Source organism: Phalacrocorax aristotelis, chromosome 3 (genome assembly GCF_949628215.1).
Source record: "Phalacrocorax aristotelis chromosome 3, bGulAri2.1, whole genome shotgun sequence".
Classification (NCBI taxonomy): Eukaryota; Metazoa; Chordata; class Aves; order Suliformes; family Phalacrocoracidae; genus Phalacrocorax; species Phalacrocorax aristotelis.
This window is the reverse complement of record NC_134278.1, coordinates 98714746-98739991: the sequence shown is the minus strand read 5'-3', so window position 1 is coordinate 98739991 and position 25246 is coordinate 98714746. Positions and strand designations below refer to the sequence as shown.

Below are 25246 nucleotides of genomic sequence, written 5' to 3'. Positions count from 1 at the left end.
ATTCACCTTCTCATTTCCCTGTGTTACTCCCCTCTCCCCACCCAATTCAACAGTCTATCCCTCTGGGTTAGCATTATACCTATATACAGCCTCCATTAAAACAAAATTAGGAGCCAGTGATAGTTCTAACGTCCTTCTGAAGCACAAGAAAAGTCATTGATTTATACATAGAAAAATCTCGAGTTCAAATTTGTTAAAAAAGAAAAAGCCATTTTTAAGTCAGGTTGGCATTTAGATATTGCCAAGGTATGGCTAATCCAATGGGGGGGTGGGCGAAGAAGAAAAGAAATTCAGTAGAGAATTTCAATATTACAAAAATATCTTTTTTTGTCTTTTTCTGGTTTGTGGTTTTTGTTGTTTTCTTTTTTAAAAAAAAATTCAGCAGGATGCCCACTTGCTATTGCTAACTGAAGCATGGAAAGAAGGTATAGACCGGTTGTCCTTGATCCTTGAATATTTGAAACAAATTCAATATCAAGCTGAACCAAGTTTACCACACAAACGGCGGTGGCAGATTTATTTCACTTGAGATACAAATGCATGCCCACATGACAGGCATAATCTGACCATGAGGTGGAAGAAATGTTTCTATAAGTAAGCACAGGGAAATAGGGCGAGAGAAGGCTGGCGTGGTTAAACATTCTGGATTCGGAAATGCACAGTGTCCCACATGTGCCCCTGCACACAGGCCGTGCATGAGTCTGCACTCCCTATATGCAAATATGGCATCTTTCAGCAAGATGATCCAGAATTTGAGTCTGGTGGCCCACATGTTTTAACTGTTATTCTTTCGTGCTGTTATTCTTCTTCGCTTTCGTTTTCTGGTTCCAAATCAGAATCACCGTTGATCTCCTTTTCAACGGTCATTTCTTGTTCATCAGATTGCTCCTCTTTTTCTTCATCTTCATCCCAGTTTTCCTGGGGAAAAAAATAAACACGAATGTTTGAACCTTTGACAGCCGTGTGATTTCTGTTACAAGCAATGGGAGAAGATCTGATCCAATTCCACTTACATCAGAGTCTTTATCTGCAATCATCTCATCATCTGAGCCTTCCTCCTCTGAGGATTCTGCAAAGAGAAAACAATTCCTCAGTCTGGAAAACAGACTTTAAAATGTCATTGTGCAAACAAAGCCCAACCCCACATGCAGCTAAGTCTCCAAACTCTGCTATTTCAATTCCAAAACTAATTCTATCTGAAGATTAGGTTGATCAACCTGAATTAGGAACAAGTCACTTCCATTACGATTATACGCTATGAAGTTGCAGTAGATAAAAAAGGCCAGATTGGAAGCGTGCAGGCACACACACTGACACCCGCTACCTTCACAACCTGCAGACTCAAACATAAAAGTGCCCTGACTGTACCTACCTCAGCAGAAGGGCGGGTAGTGCTTGGAATTTGAGGTTGCCAGTTAAGCAGCATACTGAACTTCCAAGTAACAGATTTTTAATTTGTGAAGCAGGGTTGGGAGGGAATGAAAGGAAATAAAAGGATGGGAGGGAAGGACAGAAGGAAGGACAGACGGAAGGACGCATGGACAAACTACAAGATGCCCACATCATTAACCACTGACTTTCCTGCCATGGGCTTCCCACAAAAACCCTCTACCTGCAGACCGTACACTAACGGATAAGCAGAGGAACATGATGAACAGCCACCAAGTATCGGCAGTCACGTGAATTCAGGAGCCGAGCTACACCTAGCATATGACACTTACCATCCTCATATACCAGCTTTGCAGTCTGATTAACCTCAGGTACATCCTGAACTGATTCCGATGCTGCAACCTGAATGGAATTTGCAGATTAGTCTTAGATGCATCATATATTCCAACCTTAAATGTCAACAAAACTCGTAACAACATAAATGAGGTCCACATCAAGTTTAACACAGATTAGTTAATTTATAGCAGTGGTTTAACAGCCAAACAAGTACAAAGGACAAAGTCAAATTTTAGAATCATGTGCTCTGAAGTGGCCCAGTACCTCCCCTTTATTCCCCTTTAAAACTCTATAGGTCAGTAGACACATTTGGCAGGAATAAGTGAGTAACATTTCCCATGAGCACAGACCAACTAGAGAGCCAATTAAGTGTGCTGACTTGAATGTTATCAGCATAGCTGTGCAGCAGCTGTATTAAGTTCCCGATGACAGGTCCCATCAGATGTAACCACAACAGGAAATTATGTCTGCAAACACTACTACTTCTACACATCCCATGTTATTTAGTTGGAACTCACCTGGGTGACAAGAATGAAGAGTCTTCCATGCAGACGGGAAAGCTTTTGCAAAGTTTTTACTCTGCTCTCCATTAACTGGTATAGCATTCCCAGCTGAGGAATAAGGTCTGGCAACTGAGACAAGGATGAAGAAAAAGGAAGCTGTTGACCAACACATCCTAAATGTTTTTTTTAAACTACTTTTGTATGTTTGGGGCAAGCAATCCTTGCTCACATTATTCTCGATAGAAGGGAGAGCTGAGGGTTCACAGAAACCACCTGCAGCCTGATCAATTAACATTTAGCCATGTTTAGAAACATATCTACTTTCAAGACACGGCAATTCTTGTACTACTTTTCCTTTCCACAGACACAGCCGTAAGCAGGTGTCAAAGCACTGCTTGGAAAGCTGTGTAAATGGGACCTGAATATACACAAGTGTACGAACGCAGCCTCAGCAATGCATGCAAGTTCCGACACGCAGCAATCCTATAATAAATGGGAGAAAGGACTAAGTGCCAGAATGCTTTTTTAACTGAGCAAGAGCGCTTTATCCATCACTTGTAAGGCAAGGCCAGACTTCATCCCAGAAGCTACTACTTTACTTACTAGCCTGACAACTTTGGCATACCCTTACCGTATAAATCTAGCCATGCCCAAGATAGTCTCAAGATGAGCATTACAACAGCAAAGCAAATTTAGTTCTGTAAGATTTAGCGACACAGGCTAGATTACTCTTTGACAGCAGTTTTGTTCCCTAACTCTCACAGGTTGTGACATAACTTATCTTGGTTTGACTTTGGGATGACTATAATTACGTCATGAATGACTAAGACCAACAATTTATAACCAAGGTGCAGCAATATGGCAAAAGTGCCAACAAGTACAGCCCCTGTACACTATTTGGGCACTGCCATAGGTGGAGAGCAGAAGGCAGTTCCCTGAAGGGAGAACATACATCAGCTTAAGCATTTAAATCTAGTTACACGCATTATCATTAATGCAAGATACTTACTGTGGAAAGGTAGGATGCATGCAGAGTAAAAACTGACTTCAGCCATCGAACCATTAGCGAGGCACTGGAAAATAAAAATAAATTCTGTCAGATATACTGGATGACAAACACCCATTTCACATCCTAGATGCTAAGCAGATCCATAGAAAGTGCTCCTATTTCTTTATATAATCACATAAATTCAGATGGAAATATTACAGTTTGGATATCCAGATAAGATACCTATGTGAGTTATTTGTTAGGAAAAGAACAGACATTTAAGTGAGGGATTAAAACTAGACATGTTCAGGGGTCTCTGTTTCTGACGTCTTTTATGAGAGATTTCCGTGAATAAAAGACCAAAGTATGCTACTTCTTTCTCCACCTACAATGACAGATTTTGTATTTCAAACAAACATACACATACCACAATTAAGGACACCTAGTCTTAGCAAAGCTATCGTTAAAGCAATATAACAAGATGGGCGGAGAGAGGGGGGTAGCACAGGGGCAGGAAGAGCTGGTTTTGTTATTTAACGCAACACCAGATGCCTAAATATATTTTATAATTAAACCAAACAAGCTATACATCTGATAGTTATTTTATTTTACATATTCATCAGGTCCACAGCGCCGATATTCTGGGACTTCGTACACTTTCTCAGGGTTATATGCTTATCTCGGGTATGCTTTTCCCTTTTTAATTTCACCTCAGCCATCCTGACAAAGCTCTGTCTTCATAAAAGTTCCTCTTTGCACCCAGTCAGGTAAGAATTTTTACCACAAGATGCTGCAGTTTAATCACAGTTACTATGGAAATCAACCACACAGGCGGAGGGAGGGACCATATCACACACCCCAGAAAATTTTCAGGTAAATTAAACTGTAGCTGAGTTTTCTCTTACCTGTATGGGTTGCCCTGCAATCTCTTCGTAAGCTAAAAGAACAAAAATAGACAGCAATAAGTAACAAACACATAATGAGTTTAAAAACCCAACATTACATCCATGTGACAGCTCTAATATGGGGGCAGAAAGACCTCCAGGCATTTGAAGCATTGCCAGGCTCCAGAATATTACATTGCTGGCTCTACCATCCTATACACAGGCTGGTAACATGCAAAAGCTGCATTTCATTGTTACAATAAAACTGGAACTCTTAACAGGCAATATATCCAGTGAAACTTAAAGCTGGCAGGAATAATTACAAGGAAATCCCTTTGTTTATATGTCTCTGTGTATCTGCTTAGTAGAGCAGCTGTTACAAGGTGGACAAGTTGGGAGAATAAGGTAATAAGACGTAAAGGCTATTTTACAGAACAAATCTCAAGCTCTGGAGAAGAGTTACATGAAGGTCTGTCCATCCATGAAGATTATATAGCCAAACACTTGCACGTAGATTCTCTGACTAAGGTTTGAGAGAAGAAATGCTGCACCTCATTACCGTAAGTCTAAGGAGGTGTCACAACACATGCTTAAAAGTCTAAACATTAAATACCAGGCCATCTACATCGTTCAGTTAAGATTAGCACAACTAAAAATTAAATCTTACTGTGGCCGGCACATTAGAATTCAAGAGATATCTAACCATTAAGTTGTGTTATAGAGTGTCAGTCACATAGGAATAGCAACTAATCAACGTTCAGTTTAAACAAAGTAATGTCTAGATAAGGCTAATCATTAAAATATTTCTGTCCAAATACAGATTTTATTTAGTACCACTGAAGAAGCAGTTCAGAAGCCAGATCCCTTTTAAAATTATTACTAAGTGATGTCACAAAGCTTAAACATAGCAACTGGGCTTCTCGGTTATCTTCAAGAGGAAAGAAATTGCCCTCAATTTCCAAATACTATCTGAACTCACCACTCTAAGTACATATTCTATTTTTCTTTCTCACATGAGTATCTAGCATATTTATGCTCACATAACTTGCTCTGGCTAGCACTGCTATTTTCATGTTTCAAATTATCATCCATTTTAATAGTTTAAAAGAAGATGTAATGGTAATTGGATTAAACAAGCTTTAGCTTAACCTCTTCCTTCTCTTTTTCCCACATAATCATTTAAGATAATACTACATGATCTAATGCTCTTCCTAGCTTTGACAGTGGCACTTTGTTCTTTGGTTAAGCCTCAGCCAGAGAAGATAAGAACAATTTCTGTCCTGTAAAACTACCAAACCAATTTCACTGGTACAAAGAGAGAAACATATTCTGGATTCTCCCCAGCTAGAACGCAGACCAAACGTGGCTTGTATGACAGTACAAGGAATGCAGTCTCTCCTACCTCATGCAGCAGTGGAATGACAGCATGTACAGGCATTCTGGCTACTGTGTTCTTTATTACATTTTCCTTTCTTGTGTTAAGCACTCTCTGTTAAAATGGAAAAATATGATCAGAGAGTCATTCAGTTAACATGTGTATGAGCAATGTGCACAATCAAAAATTCCCTGGCTTTAAATCTTTCTACTGCATTACCTTTGTATGCTAAGATGAGGATAATGAGTAAAAGAAGATTTACTATGAAAAGGAGTTCCATTTTTCAAGTCTGCCACAATTAACGAAACAAGACACTTGATTAACCCATCTAAAACTAGCCCACCCACCCCACATTAGAAACACAGCACCACAGGCACATTAAAATCTCCCTTGCTGTTTTCTGTGCTTCACTTCTGTAAATAAATGCCTTTCACCAGTATCTGCGACAAGTGAGTTCTATTCAGTATTGAATTCTTAAGATTTCTTTTCCCTGCCCCAGAACTATTATTTCCTCCTAGACCAAGTGCAACAGTAAGCTTTTCCAAGTGAAACTGTTGTCATCAATGCATTTTTCAAACAGTGTCTACTTGGAAGCCATATACTCAGGAGACTAAGTACAAATCATGCTCCAGCTCAAGCTAAAGGGAAGATGGCTGCATTAGTAACAATGCCTGTAAAACTACTGAACTGTGACATAACAAATTTATCATAAACAGAAGCGCCTCAAAATTCATGGACTGACTCAGAAAGCAAGGTAGATAATAAAAAAAAGCAATAATGCTACTATCATTTATAATACCACTGCCTGGAGCAGCCAAATCAGCAAAAAGCAGCTGGGAGAAACAATGGGTTCTTGACTGTTCAGCCTCCCCAGCTTTCAAGAAGGCTCCCCACAAGTCTCAGTGAATAGACTGAACAGCATACAATGATCTTGTAACACTTACATTTAAGATTTCTGCATCATTGCTTTCCAAGCCCTGAACCAAAAGTACTGCGAAGCTATCTGTTTGCGGAAGGCCACCTGGAGTTTTTACTTTGCTCACATCGATATCCAATGCCCCTAGGCGCTCTTCAATGCTTTCCTGCAGACAGTAAACAAGGGCAGTGCTGTTTTAGTGCAGTTTTTCAGAAATATCAGCTGAAAGCAAAGTACCTAACCTACAGCACTCCTTCTGATTCTGCTGGAAAATAACACAAATTTTGCATATTCTTTTAAATGTACTGACAGAGAATAGCCTGAGAAAAGAAGATGAAGTTTCAACTGAAAAGCAGTAATATACCTTAGCACAGAGAGACAGACACAAGCATGTGACAAAGTTCTGCAGGAACATGGTGAAACTACAGGCAAGGCACACAGGACCTGAATGAGGGAAAGGTTCTGAACAGAGGGAAGTCGTCTTCATACAAAAAGATGATATCCTTAACCTTGCTTCCACACCAAACAAAGCAAGTTCAAGTTCACCTGAAGAAGTTGTAACAATGGTTTATGATTCTAGTTTCTCCATTATGGCTGTGTTTAGAAGAAGCAGCACTTTACCTCTGTGTCTCCCGGTTTCCTCTTGTTTTTCTTTTTCTGCTTTCCCGAGGATGGAGCTTTGACAGCTGTACTATGTCCTGGAATGCCAGGCACTAGAACTTTGGTGTCCGAGTTCACAACAGGAGTCTTTACCTAGTAGACAGAGATAACCACATTTCCATAAATTGTTAGTATCTTGACCTTCCTTCCAATTTACAACACTGATTTTATTCCGAGACTCTCACGTACATGGTAAAACCAGCCTGCCACAACCCATTTTCTTGACATACATATTAGGAAGATCGTATGTTTTTAAGACCAATTAATAACCTCAAGCAACAGTTAGTTTTCACAATTAACTAAAGCAACAGTCTCTCTGGAATCACCTGTGAATAATTTTTCTTACAAGCTCATTCAATAACACTCATCGAACTAAGTGTTTGCATACAACAACAAGTATTTGGATGTTTGCTAGCAATAGGTATCACGTGTACCAACAGTCAGGCCCATAAACCACATGCAGATTAATTCAGCTTCCACTGGAAGGTAAGAACTGATCATGAACAGCAGCACAGTGTAACAGTAAAGGTAGTTGCTATTCACTTCAATCCCACCAATTTTCTTCCAGGGATTCCTCAGGAGCAGAACTCAGTGCTCTGAATTAGACTATGATCAGGATGACAAACAGAGCAACCTTAGGTTATACCAAACAAGCTATGGTACCCATCTTCAAACAACACAAAGGAGATCGAATTTTAAAGGCTATATATTTAATAACCAGGTGCTCCCCTGACCCACAGAGGCTGTAAGGGAGTACGCCGCTTCCAGAATATCAGGAGTGCTAGCTGCTACTTCCAGAACACTTCTTTAACCACAGTGCTTCTGTGCAGGCCTCTTTCTGAAGTCCCTGCCCAAACCCTGCTGGGTGCCCACTGAAGTGGTGCAAATATAATATACTACGGTGAGCAAAGCAACTTACATACATTGTGTGTAAAAGTCAAAGAATTTGATTTTGTGGCTCAAGAATTTCACTGTCGAACAGCAATGGTGTTAAAATACTACCCCCTTTGCTCACCATACTAATCACTGACCTTCTCCCCACAAGGCATGCTCAGACAGCCAAGAGAAATGCGTCTTCACTGGAATTCAGCAAAATGCGAAACCAAGAAGGGTATCATCACCGCATGCCATGGAGTTCCTATACCTCTCACTGCATTTCAGCTCTGCTAGCTACCGGTTACAGGGCTAAGGAATCAGCACAAACTCCTGCCTGGCTGATGGAGCACCAGATCCAGCAGCTAACTTGAGGGTTAGAAAAACAGCGCTGTCTGCTCACTGCACTGATGCTGCAAGCATTACAAATTTTTAAGGCCTTGAGTATGCACACTAAGAACTTCACAGCCTGTCTCTAAACCCCCAGGGGATCCTGCATGAAAGAAAAGAGTTTCAAGTGGCCTCAGTGGAGACTGTTGTCATCTAAGTGTCAGGCTCACACTCCCAGGTGCCACATCCCTGCGAGCAGGCGGAACATGTGAAGGCCAGCTTGAGAAACAGCCAAAAGGACATGCCCTTTAAGGCTCCATTACATTTTATTTAGACTCTAAAACAAAGCCGTCCCAACTTCACCTCAAACCATCGGGCCAAAGAAGCTGTACAAACTGACAGACTCCTAGGGGAAGGACTGACCTCAGGCAGAAAAGAAACCATCAGCCACTCCTGTCTGTCAGGCAGACCCGCTGAGAGCAGGACTTCCTCCAAGCTACAGGAGGGTAACTGTGTGCAAGGGCAAACTAGGACACACAGCAGCCACAAAGCACACTTTACCCACACCTGCTTGAGTGCTATGGACATCTGTAGATACCACTGCAGCTCTGAGCAGGTCCCTCCAGAAATCCAACCTCATTTTAAGAGACAGTGAATTCTACTATTTCCGGAATAAAACAAGAGGCACAACAAAATTGCATTTCACACAAAGCTCACCTTTGTTACAGCAACATCTGTTTTAAGTGACAACACTTTCTGGATGTCCCTTATCAAACATATGTGGGATTCAGCGGTGTTCAAAGACTAGAAGGACAGGAACAAAACCAGTTAATATATTTGAGATTCACCCCTGCGATTCATTACGCTACTGAAAGATGAGAACAAATTACACAGGCATAAAATAGAATTAACTTCTTTTTCCACTCTAGAACAGCAGCTGCTTCGCACATCTGCTTTTTGTTACCAGATCTCTATGCTCTCCAAAGAACCTTACACAGGTAAACTGCAACAGTATTAAAAACAGTTTCAGTGGCCTAACTCAGTAACAGCTGAAATGGCAAGAAACAGCCAGCGATAACATCAAGTTGTATTTTAATTCAAAGAACTGAAGAATAAAAATAGCCTTTGGAAACAGCTCGGGGGCAACAGTCATAGCTCCCTGAGAAGGAGGAAGGGATAAGTTTTGTCTCATCATACAATTTCAAAGTAGCAAAACATAAAAAACACCACCCCACACTCCACACCAACACCTCCAACTGAGAGCAGTATGCAGTCCATGTTACAAAATTCAAAAGCTCTTCAGTAAGCTTTACATACCACTTTCTCCATGATGGGTTGTAAGGTGTTTCCATACACAAGCAGCAGAGACTGTTTGTCTGCACAAAACGCAGCTGCTAGAATAGGGACTGGTGTTGGTGTGGAGTCCCCATCATTTCCAGGCGTTGCTATCTGGATAGTACAGTTTGATGTTAAGGGTTTTTTGCAGTAACTGAAAAAAACGGAATGAAAAAATTCCAAAAGGTTTAGCTTGAACATTTCAATATCTTGCACATCTACGCACCTTTCATTAGAAAGCCCTCAGCAAACTCAGCCAGTTTACACCTTTTACAGATGGCTAAGATGACGTACAGACACACAAAATATTGGCTAAAGCAACACTTAATACCAAAGTGCAGCACAGCCCACAGCAAGTAAGTTCTCCAAAAACGTGTCCAGTAACCCAAGACAAAGAGCCACCTGGAACCTGGTTGGCAAACAGACACAAGAGCTTAAAGGAGAGCTTAAAGGCAGCAGCAGGACAAGACTGAACTTGGCCTTACAGTAATCCCAGACCTTTACCAAAGACACCCTCAAGATGAATACTAACTTACCCATTTAAGATATGTTCAAATAAATGCAACTGCCCATCTCTGCACACAACTGCTAACTTTACAGGCTGAAAGAAGGCACAGAAAGATTTCAATTAGCTCAAAGGACAAACCTCCCATAACTACAGGACATCAAGAAACAGTTGAATGGTTATGATTTGACTTTTTTCAGTAGCTAAACACATTGAAGATATAACTAAATCCATAAGGGAAATCAAAGACACTCAAGAATATTTAGTGCAACTATTAGGAGACAAAAAGATAACTCCTAACTGTACTTTACTGTATCACTACTAATATAGCCAAATTTGAACAGTTTGGACAGTAGCAGACATATGTGATTGTAGCAGCCATGTTCCAAAAATATGGTACCAACATGTCTAGAGGCATAGGTCTACAAAGGCACTGACATTGTAAATATGCTTGGAGGCAAGAAATTGAGATGAGTGCTCTGAGCAATTAAACAACAGGTGTACATTACAGAATACTCTTATCCCCAATACATGCAGTAAGAGGGCACAATTGGAAACATTAGAAAATTCAGCATGAAATACTGTTCTTAGAAAGGAATCTAAAAGCAGCAGGAGTAAATTGTTTTAAATAATTACTAAAACAGTTTGTGAACATGTTTCACATGCAGACATTTTTCATAAGACAACTACTTTGAAAGACTTGTACTTTCTGAAACTGAGAGACTTGGAGAATGATGCTGCTACTTTAACTCATTAGCGGCTAGTTAATTCCAAATGCAGCTACACCGCCAAAGCCACCTGAGATCAGAAAAAACAGAAACATACCCAAACTGCGTTTTTAGAAAGAAATCTTTTCTGTTTTTTTTTTAATGCCAAGTTCTAACAACCATTTTGAGTACTAATTTGTTCTAAATAGGAAACAACTGACATTTCTGCCATCACAAGCAAAATTTCTGAAGAAAATGCTGAATTTGCACTTAACAGCTTTGAAGATTTTTATTTCAAATCATCAGCTTTATAAACGCACCTGTAATACATATCCTTACACCCGTGAACTGGCATTCAGATCTCAACTCTGCATAACAGAAGCCAAACACAAGTTTCTTTCTTTACACCTTTAAAAGGAAACTGGTATGACAACTGAAAATTCTTGTGCATATTTGGTTACAAACTATTGGTCCTACCTCTTCTTTGACTTCTGATACAGTCAGGTCAATAAAAGTTGGTTCATCTGTTACTGTGAAAGACATCACGGCATTCTTTTCTTTCCTATCTGATCTGATCTGCCTGGAAGACACAAACAGTACACTATACCATAGCACAAACAGCACCCTTGGCACGTGAAAAGCATTATAAAGCCCATAAATCATCAGCAACCGTCTACCCCACCCAAAAATACTCATGCTCTAATTTCACCTTTCAGCTTAGAAATTCCAAGTACAAAGTAACTCCCAATTTGTCAAAAAATTTGAGCATAAACATGCAAGTACCAAGAACAAGGAAGCCTGTTACACAGTATGTTCTTGGCATACATTAGCGATTCAAACGGCAACTGGAAGTATGCTCAGACACAGCCAAGGAAATTCACATCTTCATTCAATAATCAGTGAGTTGAAAGCACCATTTAAGAGATCATCACTGCATCTCTCCAGTGCCCCCTCTGCTTAACCTTCTGTTTAATCACAGAAGTTCAGAACATACTCCTTGAGTCTATCCTCAATACTGATCATAATCAAAGTCACAAATTATGTAAGACTTACATACCATACACTCAGTAATCGGTCATGTATAGCTCCAGACAAGAAATAAAGCCCTGTAATTCCATCAAAGGGCTTATTTTCATTCATAGGTTTCACTGTAGTAAACATTAATGATGACACTGATGTAGCATGGCCTGTGAAATGCTAAAAGAAAAAATACAAATCTTTCAACAATCGCCATAAGCAGTCGTAGGGCAAAAATTAAAACATTACTTCACAAAGAACATTAGGAAAGATTCAAGTGTTACTAAACAAACAAGGACATTTCAGTGATTATTTTTTTTAACCAGTGATCAGCTTCCTTGCATTCCTGTATTTCAATAAAATTTTTTCTGAGCCTCCAGATATTTATCAGAATTTTAAAAGTTGAATGGGGAATCAAAGACAAACTCACTGGGACTAAGTCCATGCAAAATAAACCACCTTCACCTGTACTGCTGTTACTGTCAGAAAGCATATTTTTGGGGTTTTTTCCCCCACACAATTTTAAACATCGACTTTTACAATAAAACTAGATTCCTAGTTTCATTCTCAACTGTAAGAGGAATGCACAGGTCTGCTGACACACTAAGGCTGCTCAACCCCACCTCCCCAGAAAAAAAATAAAAAAAAAAACCCCGAAACACCAAAACAGTACTTCAATCGACTTCCATAAATAGCAGTTTTGGTCATCATAGGATGCAGACATACATGGTAGGAGCATGTGCCAGCAAGTCCACAGTAACAGCACATGTGTACACACTTACCTGACAGCAAGTACCAGGAGGTTCAGAGACTAGCTGCATCCTATCTGTTAACATGCAAGAGCACATGACTGCATTCACAGAAGAGCTAAAACATGGTAATTTGCTCATGTCTGAGCCCTGCTCAGGGAACAATGAGGGTTTTACCCCTATGCGTTCCAACTGTTTCAACAACAAAACCAGTAATGCCACCAGTTACACAAAGTTTAGCAAAGAAACCTGAAACTTTAAGGAGGGACTCATGAAAAAAGTCAGGGAGCTCACGCACAAAGCCATGCCAGCAGTAACTAACACCATGGTGAACTGAGCTCTCCTGCTAGAAGGGTATCAGAAAGGGACTCACTGAAAAAGAACAGCATCCATCTTCTGCTGCAGGTTTGAGAGAGGGTGCTGGTAGCATGCTCAGACACAGCCAAGGAATTTAATGTCCTCATTCAACTCTCAGCAAGTTGAAACCACAGTTGCGTGTATCATCATGGCAACAGCTTCCAGCAATCCCAAAACTGCCAACTGTCTCCTCACACCCAATAAATTTTTCAGATGTCCTATCAGGGAACACTAGATACATAATGTCACCAATCAAGGACTTTTTTTCACGTCGTTTAGCGAAGTTACTTACTTTGTAGACTTCTTTGGTCTCCAGGTCCCACAGTTTTATAGTTCTACCGGCTGACAGCAGCATTTTCCCATCTGGACTGATGCACAGAGAGGTGACACTGCTATTGTCACCTTTCCACTTGCTAGAATTTGGAAGAAGGGTTTTTGTACAAAGGGAGAAAGATGAAGATAGAAAAAACAATATTAATTAGCATAATCTCAAAATCTACATCATGGCAAATTTACAGCAAAATTTAAAAACAATTTAAGTAGCCAAAGATGAGGTCAAAGCTCTTCTGTTTCTGCTCCTCTCCTTCAAACTAGTTTACACAAAATACAGCAACTCAAAAATGTAAAGCTATTTAATACTGAATAACTGTTGACACTTCTTTAATACTTGCCTATTCTATTATGAATACCTCTCTCAAAGTTCTCTATTACTCCAAACAGGGTAAGAGGAATCATACCAAGACTTCTCTTTGCACCATAATCCAAAAACCTTACACCAACCCATTCAGCCTTCTGAAGACTAAAATTTGGAGTTTCAATGCCCATTCAGTTCCTGGCCTTCCTCCCAAGTCTGTCAATGACACTGACAATAATAAACTTCGCCTTAAAGGTCTATGGTTCAAAGCACTATTTAATAAATAAAAAAAAGTGCTGTCACAAAAAGCTTGTATCTGCTTTGAAGGAGTCTGATTACTACAGGTTTCTCACAGGACAAAATTGCAAGGAGAGCATTAACACAAACCCTTTACAGATAGGAAGTACCCTGCAACCCACCACATTCTGACTGTAAACAACTGCTCTGGCAATGCCTCCAAATAACTTTCACGTGCCCAAGGAGCACTTCTGCCTTCCAACAGAGCTCATTTACTGTATCAGTTTTCCTATTTCATAGAAGCTGAAAGTTTTACTGCCTACAAACTTGACAAACAACATTACACCTTACGGAGAGTATGACAAGATTCTGTGTTCTCTTCCAAAGAGAAGGTCAGGACTAAGAATTTCAAACTCTTTAAAAATACTTTTTTGGGTCTACATTACTAAATGTACTAAAGAGACTAGCCTAAACTAGACTGCAGAATATAAATCCAGCAAAAATCCATTAGTTTTTACTTTGGATACTCTTCACAGGAAAGAATTTTAAACAGGATATCATGAAGCAAGAAGCTGCCTAAGATGTACAGAACACCTCTAAGTATTCAGAGTATTTAAGACATGAAAAAGCTACAACCAGAGAAACAAGAAGTCATCCAGAATGTTTCATACTGCCTCTCTCCAATACCTTGTCTTGCGTCTTCAGAAACTTTCTTCCCCAACTGCTTGTCCCTCTGCCAGAGGTTTCAATGTGTGCTGCACAGACTTCCTGAAGTGGTTCTATGGACTACTTCTACAGTAATTAAGAAAGTGAAGCCTAAACCCATGTGGTTTCAATTCCCTATCTAGCAGTCCATACTTCTATGGGAAAATTCCTAGAAGCCTGCAAATCAGAAGTAGTACTTCTCTACCCCAGGAGCAACCATCCTAAATTCTCTCTGGGATACGCAAGGATTTATTTCCAGGTCCTGATAAGTGTTAAAGAATGCAGGCAATCTCACATGTACATTGGGCATGAGCAATTATTTTAGATAATTTGTTGCTTCTAATCTATTCAATTTAGGTAAAATTTTAGGGAATTCATTTATCCTACTCTTTCCAATGTCATTTATCTTAGGTATGACTCATAATATCACCAGAGAAAATTTTCAACTAAAAAGCATGATATTATATTGCTGGTGTAATGTATACACTTCAGGAGTGATTTTTTTCTTGTTCAAAATTAAACAATACAATGCATCTAATTACCTTTTATAATCACAGCCCCCAAAAAAAGTGGTGGTATGGGATGGAACAGAGGGAACACCCAAGAAAAAGCACAACAAGAAAAATTCTCACATTTCCCAAGAAAGCAGCATGAGTGGGACCCACCTCAAGTACCTGTACATGAACACACACGCTATCACAGAGAAACAGTGGGATAGTTTGCAGGACAGGAGCGCTGCAATAAATGCACCTTTAGGAAGACACTTCAGCAAGGACACACCAGGAAGGCAAAAAGGAGAGAGGTTTCTCCACATAAAAGGGCAGCATGAATGCACGGAGCTTTCCTCTGAAACAGGCAAAGGGCCAGTAGAAACCTTACAGGTAAGTTATGAGGAGAGACCAACAAGGGTGGTATGGTAGGCATCTGCTACAGATCGTCCAATTTAAAAAGAAATAGATAAATCCTGCTAATCTCATGCCCTGGTTCTTCTAAGGGACTTTAACCACCCCAGCGACTGCTGGAAGGGCAGCACTGGAGGGCACAAGTAGACCCAGAGATTGCTGGCAAGTGCTGATGACCTTTTCTTCCTGCAAGTGATTTACAAGCAGATTACAAAAGATGCTTTACTGCACCAGCTACTGCAAGAAAAAAAAAAAAAAAAAAAAGAACTGGTAAGGGACGTGATGGTTGATAACAACCTCGAACTATAGCAGCCACAAGACAATGAATTTAAAGACCCTAGGAAAAATGAGCAAGATAAACAGCAGAATGACAACCCTGGACTTCAGAAGCACAGACTGCAACTTATTCAAAGAAACTGATTGACAGGATCCCACTGGAGGCTGTCCTGAAGGGCAAAGGGGCCCAGGAAAGCTGGTTGCTCTTCCAAGAGAACCTCCTCAAAGCAAAAGAATGGTCCATTCCAATGAGCAGAAAATCACCAGGTCCTGCAGAAGGCTGACTTAGCCAAGTGGGTAACTTCTGACTCAACTCAAAAACACAAAAAAGGAGTATAGAGGAGGTGAAAGTAGGACAGGCTACACAAAGGAATATAAAAATATTGTCCAGGCATGCAGGGACAGAATTAGGCAAAGCTCAGCTGCTGTTCAAACCAGCAAGAAATACAAAGGCCAACGAAAGGACACGTACAGACAGCACATCAGCAACAGTCAGAGGATGACTGAGGAAAGTGCGTGGGCCTGCTGCAGAATGGTGTAGCGACCCATTCAGTACATAGAAAAGGGCAAAGCACTGAAGATCGAAGTCCCTCAGGCCTCCCATGTTCCCAAACTTAGAGGCAGAGTCAGAAGGAGCAAAGCACTCCCCATAGTAAAGGGAGATCAAATTAGGAATCACAACAGCAAATACAACACATGCAACTCCTTAAGACTGAATGGGATGCATCCAGAAGGGCTGAGGTCAGTGTAATTGTAAGACCACACTACCATTTTGAATGGCCATGCAGCTCAGGATGAATTTCCCATAAGGTGGGGGGGGGAGGGTAGAGAGAGACACACACACAAGAGAGAGGCACAAGAAGGAGAATCCAGGGAACAAAAGGGAAGGTTATACAACAAATCTACCTGGAAGCCATTTCCAGTCACACAAAGGTCAAAAATGTGACTGGGAACAGCCAGCATAGATTTACAAATGGCAATTCGCACCTAACCAACCTGACTGCCTTCTTAATGGGTCAACTGTCTTCGTGGATGAAAGGAGAGCCATACATGCCGTTTAACCTGACTTTAGCAATGCTTTTGACAATGTCTCACATTAAGTATCCTTGCAGACAAACTGATGTAGACTGAATGGATGGACTCTAAGAAGGGGTAAGAACTGGCTGGATCACTGAGCTCCAACAGTTGTGATCACTGGTATGAAGTCCAGCTGGCAGCCAGTTACAGGTGTCGCTCCATATCCCTACTGAGATAAGGATATCTCAATACTATTTAACATCTTCAGTAATTGCCCAGGCCTTCATTAATGACCTCAAAACTGGACAGAATGCAAGAATGTAACAAGTTCACATCCAATACCAAATTAGGGAGAAGAGTCGATACGCTGGAAGGCAAGGCCGCTATTCAGGGACATCTCAACAGGCTTGAGAAACAGGCTGTCAGAATCTCAAAGCTCAAAACAAAAACATGAAGTCCTGCAAGTGGGACAGAAAAATCCCAGTACATGCTGGGGCAAGTGGCTAGAAAACAGCTTTACAGAAAAGGAGCTTGCAGTCCTCATAGCTAAGTTGAATAAGACTGAGTCCTTGTGGCAACGAGGTCAACTGCATACTGATTTGCCTTAGCCAGACTGTGGCCAAGAGGGCAAGGAAAGTGATTCCTCTCCTGTGTGCAATACTTTTGAAACTGCATCTGAGCACTATGTCCTGTTTGGGACAGGACAAGAAAGTCACTGACACAGTGGAATAAATCCAGTGGAGGGCCACGAAGAAGGCTTAGGGACTAGAGCACAATATAAGAAGAAAAGGTGAGAAGGGAACTGGGCGTGTTCAATACTAAGAAGAGAAGGCTAAAGGGAGATTCTACGGCCATCTTCTGCTACTTTACGTCAGGGTCTCAACACAACGTAAGGATGCATCTCCTTTTTAGGGAAAACAAAGAGGTTACTGATGATGGGCTGTCTAGAGCGCCCACTCCATCTTTAACAAAACTGGTAGAGCTGCAGTAAGAATGACGCAATGGTGGGAAATGCTACAAAGAAGAAACAACAGCATAAAAGAAGGGTCAAAGCGCTGTCATTCACTAGTCTTTTACTGAAGTAAGATAACCAGGATCGTTAACAGAAATCTTGGTTTCTTCTTTTAAGTTTAAAAACAGTTTGGCTTTATTACAAAAGAAACTAAATGCTTATACTAGACATCTTGTTACCCTGCACTAAGCTGTGTTTTGCTCAATGGTACTTTAAATGGCAGCAGCCTGCTCAGACAGCCAAGTGGAACTGTCCACACCACACATCAGTAGTGAGCGAAACCAACTGGGTATCATCACAGCAAGGCCCGCTGAGCAAAGCCAGGTGCATGTAACAAATTTAACTGGGGTGAGGCGTTCCAATATCTGCTCCCCCATATTTCCAAGGATATCTTCTGGAATTCAGATTTTTCCGCATCACAAATGTGACTGGAAGCCCACGTCCCACTAAAAGTTAGCATGGAGGGACCCAAATCCCTCTCAGCAGTTACTCATTTCATCTAGTCTTTCCAATATACAGAGGAAGAAACACAGCTGTGAGAGTTACTCTTTCACCCCTTAATAAAACCACTTCCAATATCAGAAAAGTAACAGCCAATTTTGTATGGTGGGCATGAAGCCTGGAGAGCAGAGTGCATCATTTCCAACAGGCCCTCACTAAAACCTGTGAAGGAGGAAATACACAAATGCAAGTGTGAACAAATCTGACCAAAAACCAGCATCACTTACCACTTTACTTTGCAGGTCTGTGCGTTCCATTCCACAATGTGTTTGTCCTCTGAACAGCTATACAAGCAGGAGTTGTCCTGATGCCATCTCACGCAGTTTACTCTACTGTCATGACCACCGTCCTGCAAAAGGTAGAAGAGGGTCAACTCATTAATAAATGAGGAGCTTTTGACTACTGAGACTTCCCCACACCAATAATGTGAACAAGTGGCTCTTTCAAGAACTAAATTCAAATCATTGGCAACTTGAAGAGAGGGTGTGGTTTTAAAGACCGATATACATATACAGTTATACACGTTAAAGATATTTCATGTTTTGGTATGTACACATAAGTATTTGAATTAATTCTTGTTCTAGCACCTCTGGGTTAACAAAAAAATTGTCCTGCCCGCTATTTTTATACACACTGCCAAACAAGGCTGTCTAATAGAATGGAATTTGCTCAAAAGAAAAGCTAGCACAGATATCCGGCCGATAGTCATCTAAGTGCCTGCCTGCTTAAGTACATCCAGAGATGAGTATCCTTCCCTTTGTACTCAGCATACAAGAGTAAGCTATCATCAGATCAGAAGACCCTACAAAGGGTCATCATTCACCTCCCTGAACCACCAAAATCTCTCCAGCCTATACACACACTTCAATAATTTTTGAAAATATTTCTGAAGTTTATAAAATTTCACTACTTGAATTGGCACCAGCTCAGACTACTCCCAAAAGTGTCACTGCAGTGTCACTGCAAATCAGCTTTCAGCAAGACAAAATACATTACAGCAAGATATTCTGTTCAGTAAGAACAGCTAAAAGTTATGGCTTTTATTCTAGCAGGAATAATCTTTTAATTGAACCTATCTGTTAAAAAAAAAAGTAATCACCAAGTAACATCTGCTATCCTGCTCCTATAGAAGAGCAACCGGTGTTTTTCAAACTGACTGAAACTGTAAAGTTTAACCTGAAATTCTTTCATTTTGTTCATAGTTTTCAGGCAGAAATACAGCTTTTCCATAAAACAGAGTTTATATTTGTTAGCTAGTGACACATGATTTTAAGAAGTCATTGCTTGTTCTTCATTTGTGAACACTGATCACCTACACACAACTAAGTTTAGAAGCAAAAGCATGCCCAAGTGCCTCAAAGTGTTGCATAGAGTCATTCACACAGATTTATTTTGCTTGTTACGCAACCCAAGGTACTCAGTAGTAACAGGGAAGGTATCGATAAGATGGGCAAACTTTGAAAATCAGCTTTATCTCAGCTGAGAAAGATCACGTACTGAGAGGGCTCAAAAGCTGCCACAAGGGAGGTAAATTTGCATCTGTACAGAAACGTCCATCAACAGGACACCTTCCCAAGAGTCAATGAGTCCTTCAATCCTGCCCTCCTCTCCCACAGTACTGTGCAGGAACTGAGGGTACAACACCCCCATGGAGGACCCAACTCCCCAGTTAGGCATTTCATTATTACTGTTATTTTAAATGCAAAGTAACAAATCCATGCACAATGCTAAGATACTGAATTAACATTGAAACATACAGTGTACATACTGCCAATGACAGAAAAAGCACCACTTGAAGATTCCTAAGCACCTGAATTACTGTACCTCTATTCATATATGCAGCTATTAAGGAAAAAAAAAAGCATCTGAATAATTAGTTTATTCCATTTTTGAGTAGCAGAAAGAACAGCATAAACTGACTGAAACCATCAGTATTTGGTAGGATGTGATGGATGTGATGAAGGGTATATTACTTACTAGCTTGCTCTGTAATTCTCCTTTTACTGTGCTGTACAACAAAATGCTACCAACTGCTGTACCAATAGCCAGGATATCTAACTGCTTGTCCACTTCTGCAACCTCAGACTTCCGTTTTTTCCTCTGCGGGCCATCCTGGAAAAATCAAAAAGAGAAAACTTGAAATTAATTAGTCTGACCAGCTACTCTAAGTGTTAATGGAGAGGGGAAAAAGACTTCTAGAAGTTTCAAGACCCAGTCAGCCAGCACAAACTCTGCTAAGACACAAAATGAAGACACTGAAGTGCACAGCAACCTAGAGACTCATCTTGTACATGGAGGTACAAGGTAACAAAGTTGCTATGAGTCACTTGGAAACGTGGTAGAGGCCATTTTGCTAGCCTAGCAACCACATCCATGAGGGAAAAACACCACATTTAAGTTTTTCACAGAGTTTGTGTTCCAGAGGCAGAGGTAAAGATTAACACCATCAGAATGCTTCATCCACAAAATGGAAACGTTTGATCAAGAATGATCAGTTTATTTTTTCTCAAAAGCTATTCAGAAGTCTTGCAAATATTAAGTATTCACAATGCCTCTTAAGAAAGTGCTACCCCACCCAGCAGAGGGAAGCAACCAGGACTCAAAGTTAGTGTTCTGCCCAAGTCCTGGCATCGGTACCCGAGGACCTCCTATGATCGGGCAATTTTTAAGTCTTCACCCTCTTGCTTTGCAAGTGCTACCAACCACTTCAAGGAGGGATTTCACTTCATCTTTCTTAACCAAACACAGGTGAACACAGCACATCACTGGGAAGGGGAAAAGGATAAAACAGGCTCTTGAGCATATGAAACTAAAATAAAGAAGGCAGAAACTACGCCTTTTATTCTCACTGGGTTAATCCTACATAACTACTCACACACACACAAAAAGAAAAAAACTGTTCAAGGATTTCAGAATTAAAAAAAACATCCCTAATGCTACTGTTTAGTTTTTTAATTGAACTTTGGTAAGTCTCCTTACACTCATCATGTCACAGCAAAGCATTCTCTCCCATTTAAAAAAAAATTATACACAAGCTAATGCTTCCTCTACACAACAGATATATTTGCACTGATGAACAGCCAGAAGAAGCCAAAGGAGACTGAGAGAATGTGAACAATCAGCTCTGTGCAAGATCCACGTCGTATAGCTAATCTGTCATACAACAGATATCGCACAACGAACGTGTAATTTTTACTCGGGCCCAGAGATACAATGACAGTCAGGATTTGGGAGCTTTCACCACAACTGAGATTTAAAAGTTTAACAGAGCAGGATAAATGCTTTGGTTCTTTGAAGCAGGACTTTCTCTTCCTCTGTATTTAACACAGACAACACCTCATGCAATGAAAAGTGTTTTGGTTTAGGCCAATAAATACCAAAATGTTATACAGATACTTTTACATCAAAAGCAGTCTCTTGAGAAAAGAGATTACATTGGGGTTTTTTGCAAGCATTTGTTTAGGCTTCGTCTTTCCTGGGAAAGAAAATAATTTATAAAATATTATGAAAACATAGGTGCTGAGAAACCACCACAGTCACAAAGCACAACCAAGCATATCAATCAGGTTTTAAGACAATATATGAAAAAAGACTCAAATAAGTTTTTAGCAGCAATACCAAGAATGCCATCTTGAAACTGCTGCCTGACGTGCCAAGACAAGGGCAATGTAGCCTGTGGAGACACAAGTACAGTTTATGTGTTTTCTGGTACTTGTAGATCTCTAGGTAGTTTTACTAATTACCCAAAAAAAAACCCCACTCCAAAGCAAAACCACAAATAAGACCAGCTTTTATTCTCTTCCCTTGCATAAATCTTTTAACTGAAATTTGTCCACCCTCCATTGCAGTTTGTTATGGCCAATTTCCCTCTGAACAACCCAAAGGTACAACAAAATTCCCACTAAAGTCTACAGTTATTTTCCAGTGTCAAGAATAAAGCTAGAGGCAGTGAAGGTTTTTCCAATTACTTTTTTCCACAGGTATTTCTTTACTGACCACCCTTTATCAGCATTATTAGTGGGGCATTCTGTCAGAAATTTTTGCATGAAAGAAATGCCAGCAGAAAATTAAGACACCTATTAATGTTGGAGATAATATTTGACAAAAAACACTCTGAGAAATAAAAAAAGTTGAAAAATTTTTTAAAAATCAAACTGCTCTACCCTTCATTAGCTTCACACATAGACAGACTGCCAGCTGCAGTAGAGATCCATGTGGGGTCAGGGTCTTAAATATAAGAGGACCCCATTTTCCTGGATGGGGTAGGATAGGACACGGCACCTGAACTACACCAAGTATCAGTTTCCTTCTGATTTTTTTTTTCCAGACTCAAGCTTATTTAGAAATCCTTCAACTTCGCCTGAAAAAGCACAGTGTTTTAATTAGTAGAGATGGTTAAAGTTATTTGTAAAGGGACTGTGTGCATATTTTTCCATAATGTTCTTACTTGAGTAGGTCAGCCACTGAGACCTTTTTTTTTAAACTAGAAATCCGATCTCTGCTGCTCACATGTGAAGTAAAGCACTTAAAACACCAAAATGGGGGGAAGCCTAAAGAGTTTTAAGAGTTGAAGACGACAGAGCAGTTGCAGCTTATTAGGAAGAAAGTAGAAGAAGGTATTTTGAAAGTGAGTGGTCCACATACTCTTGCAGAAGGCACCACTTCACGGAGCAGACGATGGCAGTAGGCATCGGCAACGCAAAAGCACATGTGCAGGGAACATCCCAACAAGCCACCGCTGCATCAGCAATTCCAGGGCCTGCAGTTCAAAACTGAATTTCTAATATTCCCCTGTAACACGTGGCCTTTGTTAACGTGGCAGCAGCCCAAAACATACTTAGTTTAGGTGTGACTTGGACAAACACCATTTATAGATATCTACTGGCACAGTTTTACTCCTGAACACCAGATACTGGTACTACCCAGACAGATGTCAATTCTCCAGAAAAAAAAAAAAAAGGACAAAAAAGACTAAACGTGAGAAAAAACACATTCAATAAAATATATTTGGCAGAATCATCACAGCTTTAGTTCTTCAGTTCAGGCTACGGACAAACCAATGAATTACAGACGTTCATGGCATAATTATGCTAAGAAACGGTATGTTTTCCAGCTCCACTTGAAAACGTACCAACTTTCAAGCAGCGGACAGCGTTCAAACTACTGGAATAATTAGACAGCACTGAAAGTTAGCCAAATGCCATCTGATTAAGCCCATATTCTGTACAACCCTAAAACAGGTTAAACTGGAGCATCTGTGGGGTTTAGGGGCAGGTCTCTAGAAAAGGGATAGTTTTTAAAAGCCACTCAGAAACCTCCTGTGCGTGACTTATGGCACCACAGCAGTGCACTGTTAGCTTAAGTTTTATTTCACACAGGATAGATTAGCCCCATTTTCACATACAAGTTGAAGAGTGAAGAACAACCTACACAGCCCTGCAATTAATGCAGGTATCCTTTTTTCTTCAAAGTTATGTGACAAATGAACAGGTTAAGGTCAATCTAAAAGTAACCCTTTCTACCGCATTCTCCAAATATTCTGAGAGTTTTCAAAGTTCAGAGACTAAGTTGCTCAACTGAGAAAAATAAGACAATACCATCTTCCTTTATATTGGCAACCTGTGTGTTAAGCATTTTGAAATACGTCTTACAGTATTTCAAATAAACTGTTAATATATCAAAAGGAATTCTAAAAAGCCCTCCCTAATTCTTATCATAAAGGGGGTGGATTTCACACACTTCATCCAAGAGATACTTTTTTTTTTTTCCAGAAAACGGCATGTTGTAGCTAAAAAAACCAGGATTACTTCAACAAAAAAAGGATGAAAAAGTACCTTACTGTACATACTCCAGATATTTTCAGGCCGAGTGCACACCTGAGATGAAGTTAAATAAAACAAATTCAAGGTGGAGAACATCCGAGCCCTCTGATGCGTGCTCTGAATGAAGTTAGCGAATACCTTCTCGTAGGATTCCTGAGCTCGGGAAGATGCATCACGGACAGCATAGCAGCTTGCATGGAAATACTTCCAAGGGTAAGGAAGCGTGGAGAGATACTGCCTTTACTGGAAAGTGAACTGTACGTAAGCTAAGTGGACACGCAGCAGCCGACCTGCTCTGTGGCATCACCTTTTCGATTGAGGTGGGATGTGCCATGAAGTAACATACCTTGCTCCTTCAAGGAAGGGTTCTTCCACGCAGATGATACGAAAGACAAATTATTTTACACAGTCAGTGCTTCTGCTGATAACCCCATTTTTTGTTTAAAAAAAAAATATTAAAAGTCTCCACTGTTGCTTCCCCCACCAACACGTGAAATTTGCCTCATAAAAAGCAATCCTGCGATGCTCCTCTGACGGGAGAAGATTCCCCCCACACTCCCACCCCGTGGAACTTCACGCGTGGACATGCCCCAAGCACGGCGGGGGGGGGGCGGGGGGTGCAACGCCGTAGCGGAACCCCGCGGAGCTCCGTTCCCCCCCGCGGCACCCTCAGCCCGCTCCCCTCTCCGGCACGAGCGCATCCGCTCCCCCGAGCCCGCCCGGCCACGCCGACCCCCGCCACATGGCGCCGGGAGGGCGGGGTGAAGGCGAGCGGGCCTCGGCCACGCGTCGGGGCTGCTTGGGTTGCCGCCGTCCCCATCCCACCGCTTCCTTCTCCCCGCGGTGTCCGTCCCCCCCTCACACCGCCCCGCTCCCTCCCCTCACACGCTGCCCGTACCTTGCTGGGGGGCGGGCGTCCCCCCGGCGGGGCCCAGGCCAGGCAGGTACAGGCAGCGCTGAGGTGGGCGGAGGGCACGTACTCCTGCTGCAAACGGCTGTTCGTCGTCTCCCACACCCGCAGCCGCCCATCCGAACCGGAGATGGCGAAGAAACGACGGTCTCGGGGTGAGAAAGCGCAAACGGCCCGCGCCGCCGCCGCCGTCTCCTCCCCGCCACACGCTGCCGCCGCCATGACGCTCCTCGCCCGACCCTCACAGCGCCGGCGCAGCCGACAGCCTCGTGCTCGCCCCGCGCGCGCGGCGCCGCGCGCGCCCCG

At 41.3% G+C, this 25246-nt stretch overlaps 1 protein-coding gene, 1 long non-coding RNA gene and 4 other non-coding genes across 6 annotated transcripts; all 6 read right to left on the bottom strand.

Moving 5' to 3' along the window:
* Positions 1-485: 485 nt before the first annotated feature.
* Positions 486-25221, bottom strand: WDR43 (WD repeat domain 43). The gene is made up of 18 exons (XM_075088668.1): positions 24929-25221; positions 20186-20320; positions 18436-18557; positions 13217-13337; positions 11859-11998; positions 11279-11381; positions 10126-10190; positions 9572-9743; positions 8972-9058; positions 7013-7144; positions 6420-6557; positions 5503-5589; positions 4122-4153; positions 3238-3301; positions 2244-2357; positions 1722-1791; positions 1014-1069; positions 486-918 (listed from the first exon to the last, which is right to left on the bottom strand). The coding sequence occupies exons 1-18, from the start codon at positions 25160-25162 to the stop codon at positions 799-801; spliced, it is 1992 nt and encodes a 663-aa protein (XP_074944769.1). The 5' UTR covers positions 25163-25221; the 3' UTR covers positions 486-798.
* Positions 8099-8177, bottom strand: LOC142055859 (small nucleolar RNA SNORD53/SNORD92). Its single transcript, XR_012660104.1, has one exon. It is a non-coding gene; the product is annotated as a small nucleolar RNA SNORD53/SNORD92 (small nucleolar RNA).
* LOC142055863 (small nucleolar RNA SNORD53/SNORD92) lies at positions 11655-11738 on the bottom strand. The gene has a single exon (XR_012660107.1). It is a non-coding gene; the product is annotated as a small nucleolar RNA SNORD53/SNORD92 (small nucleolar RNA).
* LOC142055861 (small nucleolar RNA SNORD53/SNORD92) lies at positions 12996-13079 on the bottom strand. The gene has a single exon (XR_012660106.1). It is a non-coding gene; the product is annotated as a small nucleolar RNA SNORD53/SNORD92 (small nucleolar RNA).
* On the bottom strand, positions 17935-18011 carry LOC142055860 (small nucleolar RNA SNORD53/SNORD92). Its single transcript, XR_012660105.1, has one exon. It is a non-coding gene; the product is annotated as a small nucleolar RNA SNORD53/SNORD92 (small nucleolar RNA).
* Positions 22888-24398, bottom strand: LOC142055143 (uncharacterized). The gene is made up of 3 exons (XR_012659820.1): positions 24169-24398; positions 24043-24084; positions 22888-22967 (listed from the first exon to the last, which is right to left on the bottom strand). It is a non-coding gene; the product is annotated as an uncharacterized LOC142055143 (long non-coding RNA).
* Positions 25222-25246: the final 25 nt, after the last annotated feature.

Excerpts from the sequence above, each read along its gene's own strand:
- WDR43 (XM_075088668.1), bottom strand. The coding sequence starts at position 25,162 with ATGGCGGCGGCAGCGTGTGGCGGGGAGGAGACGGCGGCGGCGGCGCGG. Across the intron at positions 11,382-11,858 it reads GACCGATTACTGAGTGTATG|GCAGATCAGATCAGATAGGA; the intron begins GTATGTAAGTCT and ends TGTGTCTTCCAG. Across the intron at positions 10,191-11,278 it reads TATCAGAAGTCAAAGAAGAG|CCTGTAAAGTTAGCAGTTGT; the intron begins GTAGGACCAATA and ends GCCTTCTTTCAG.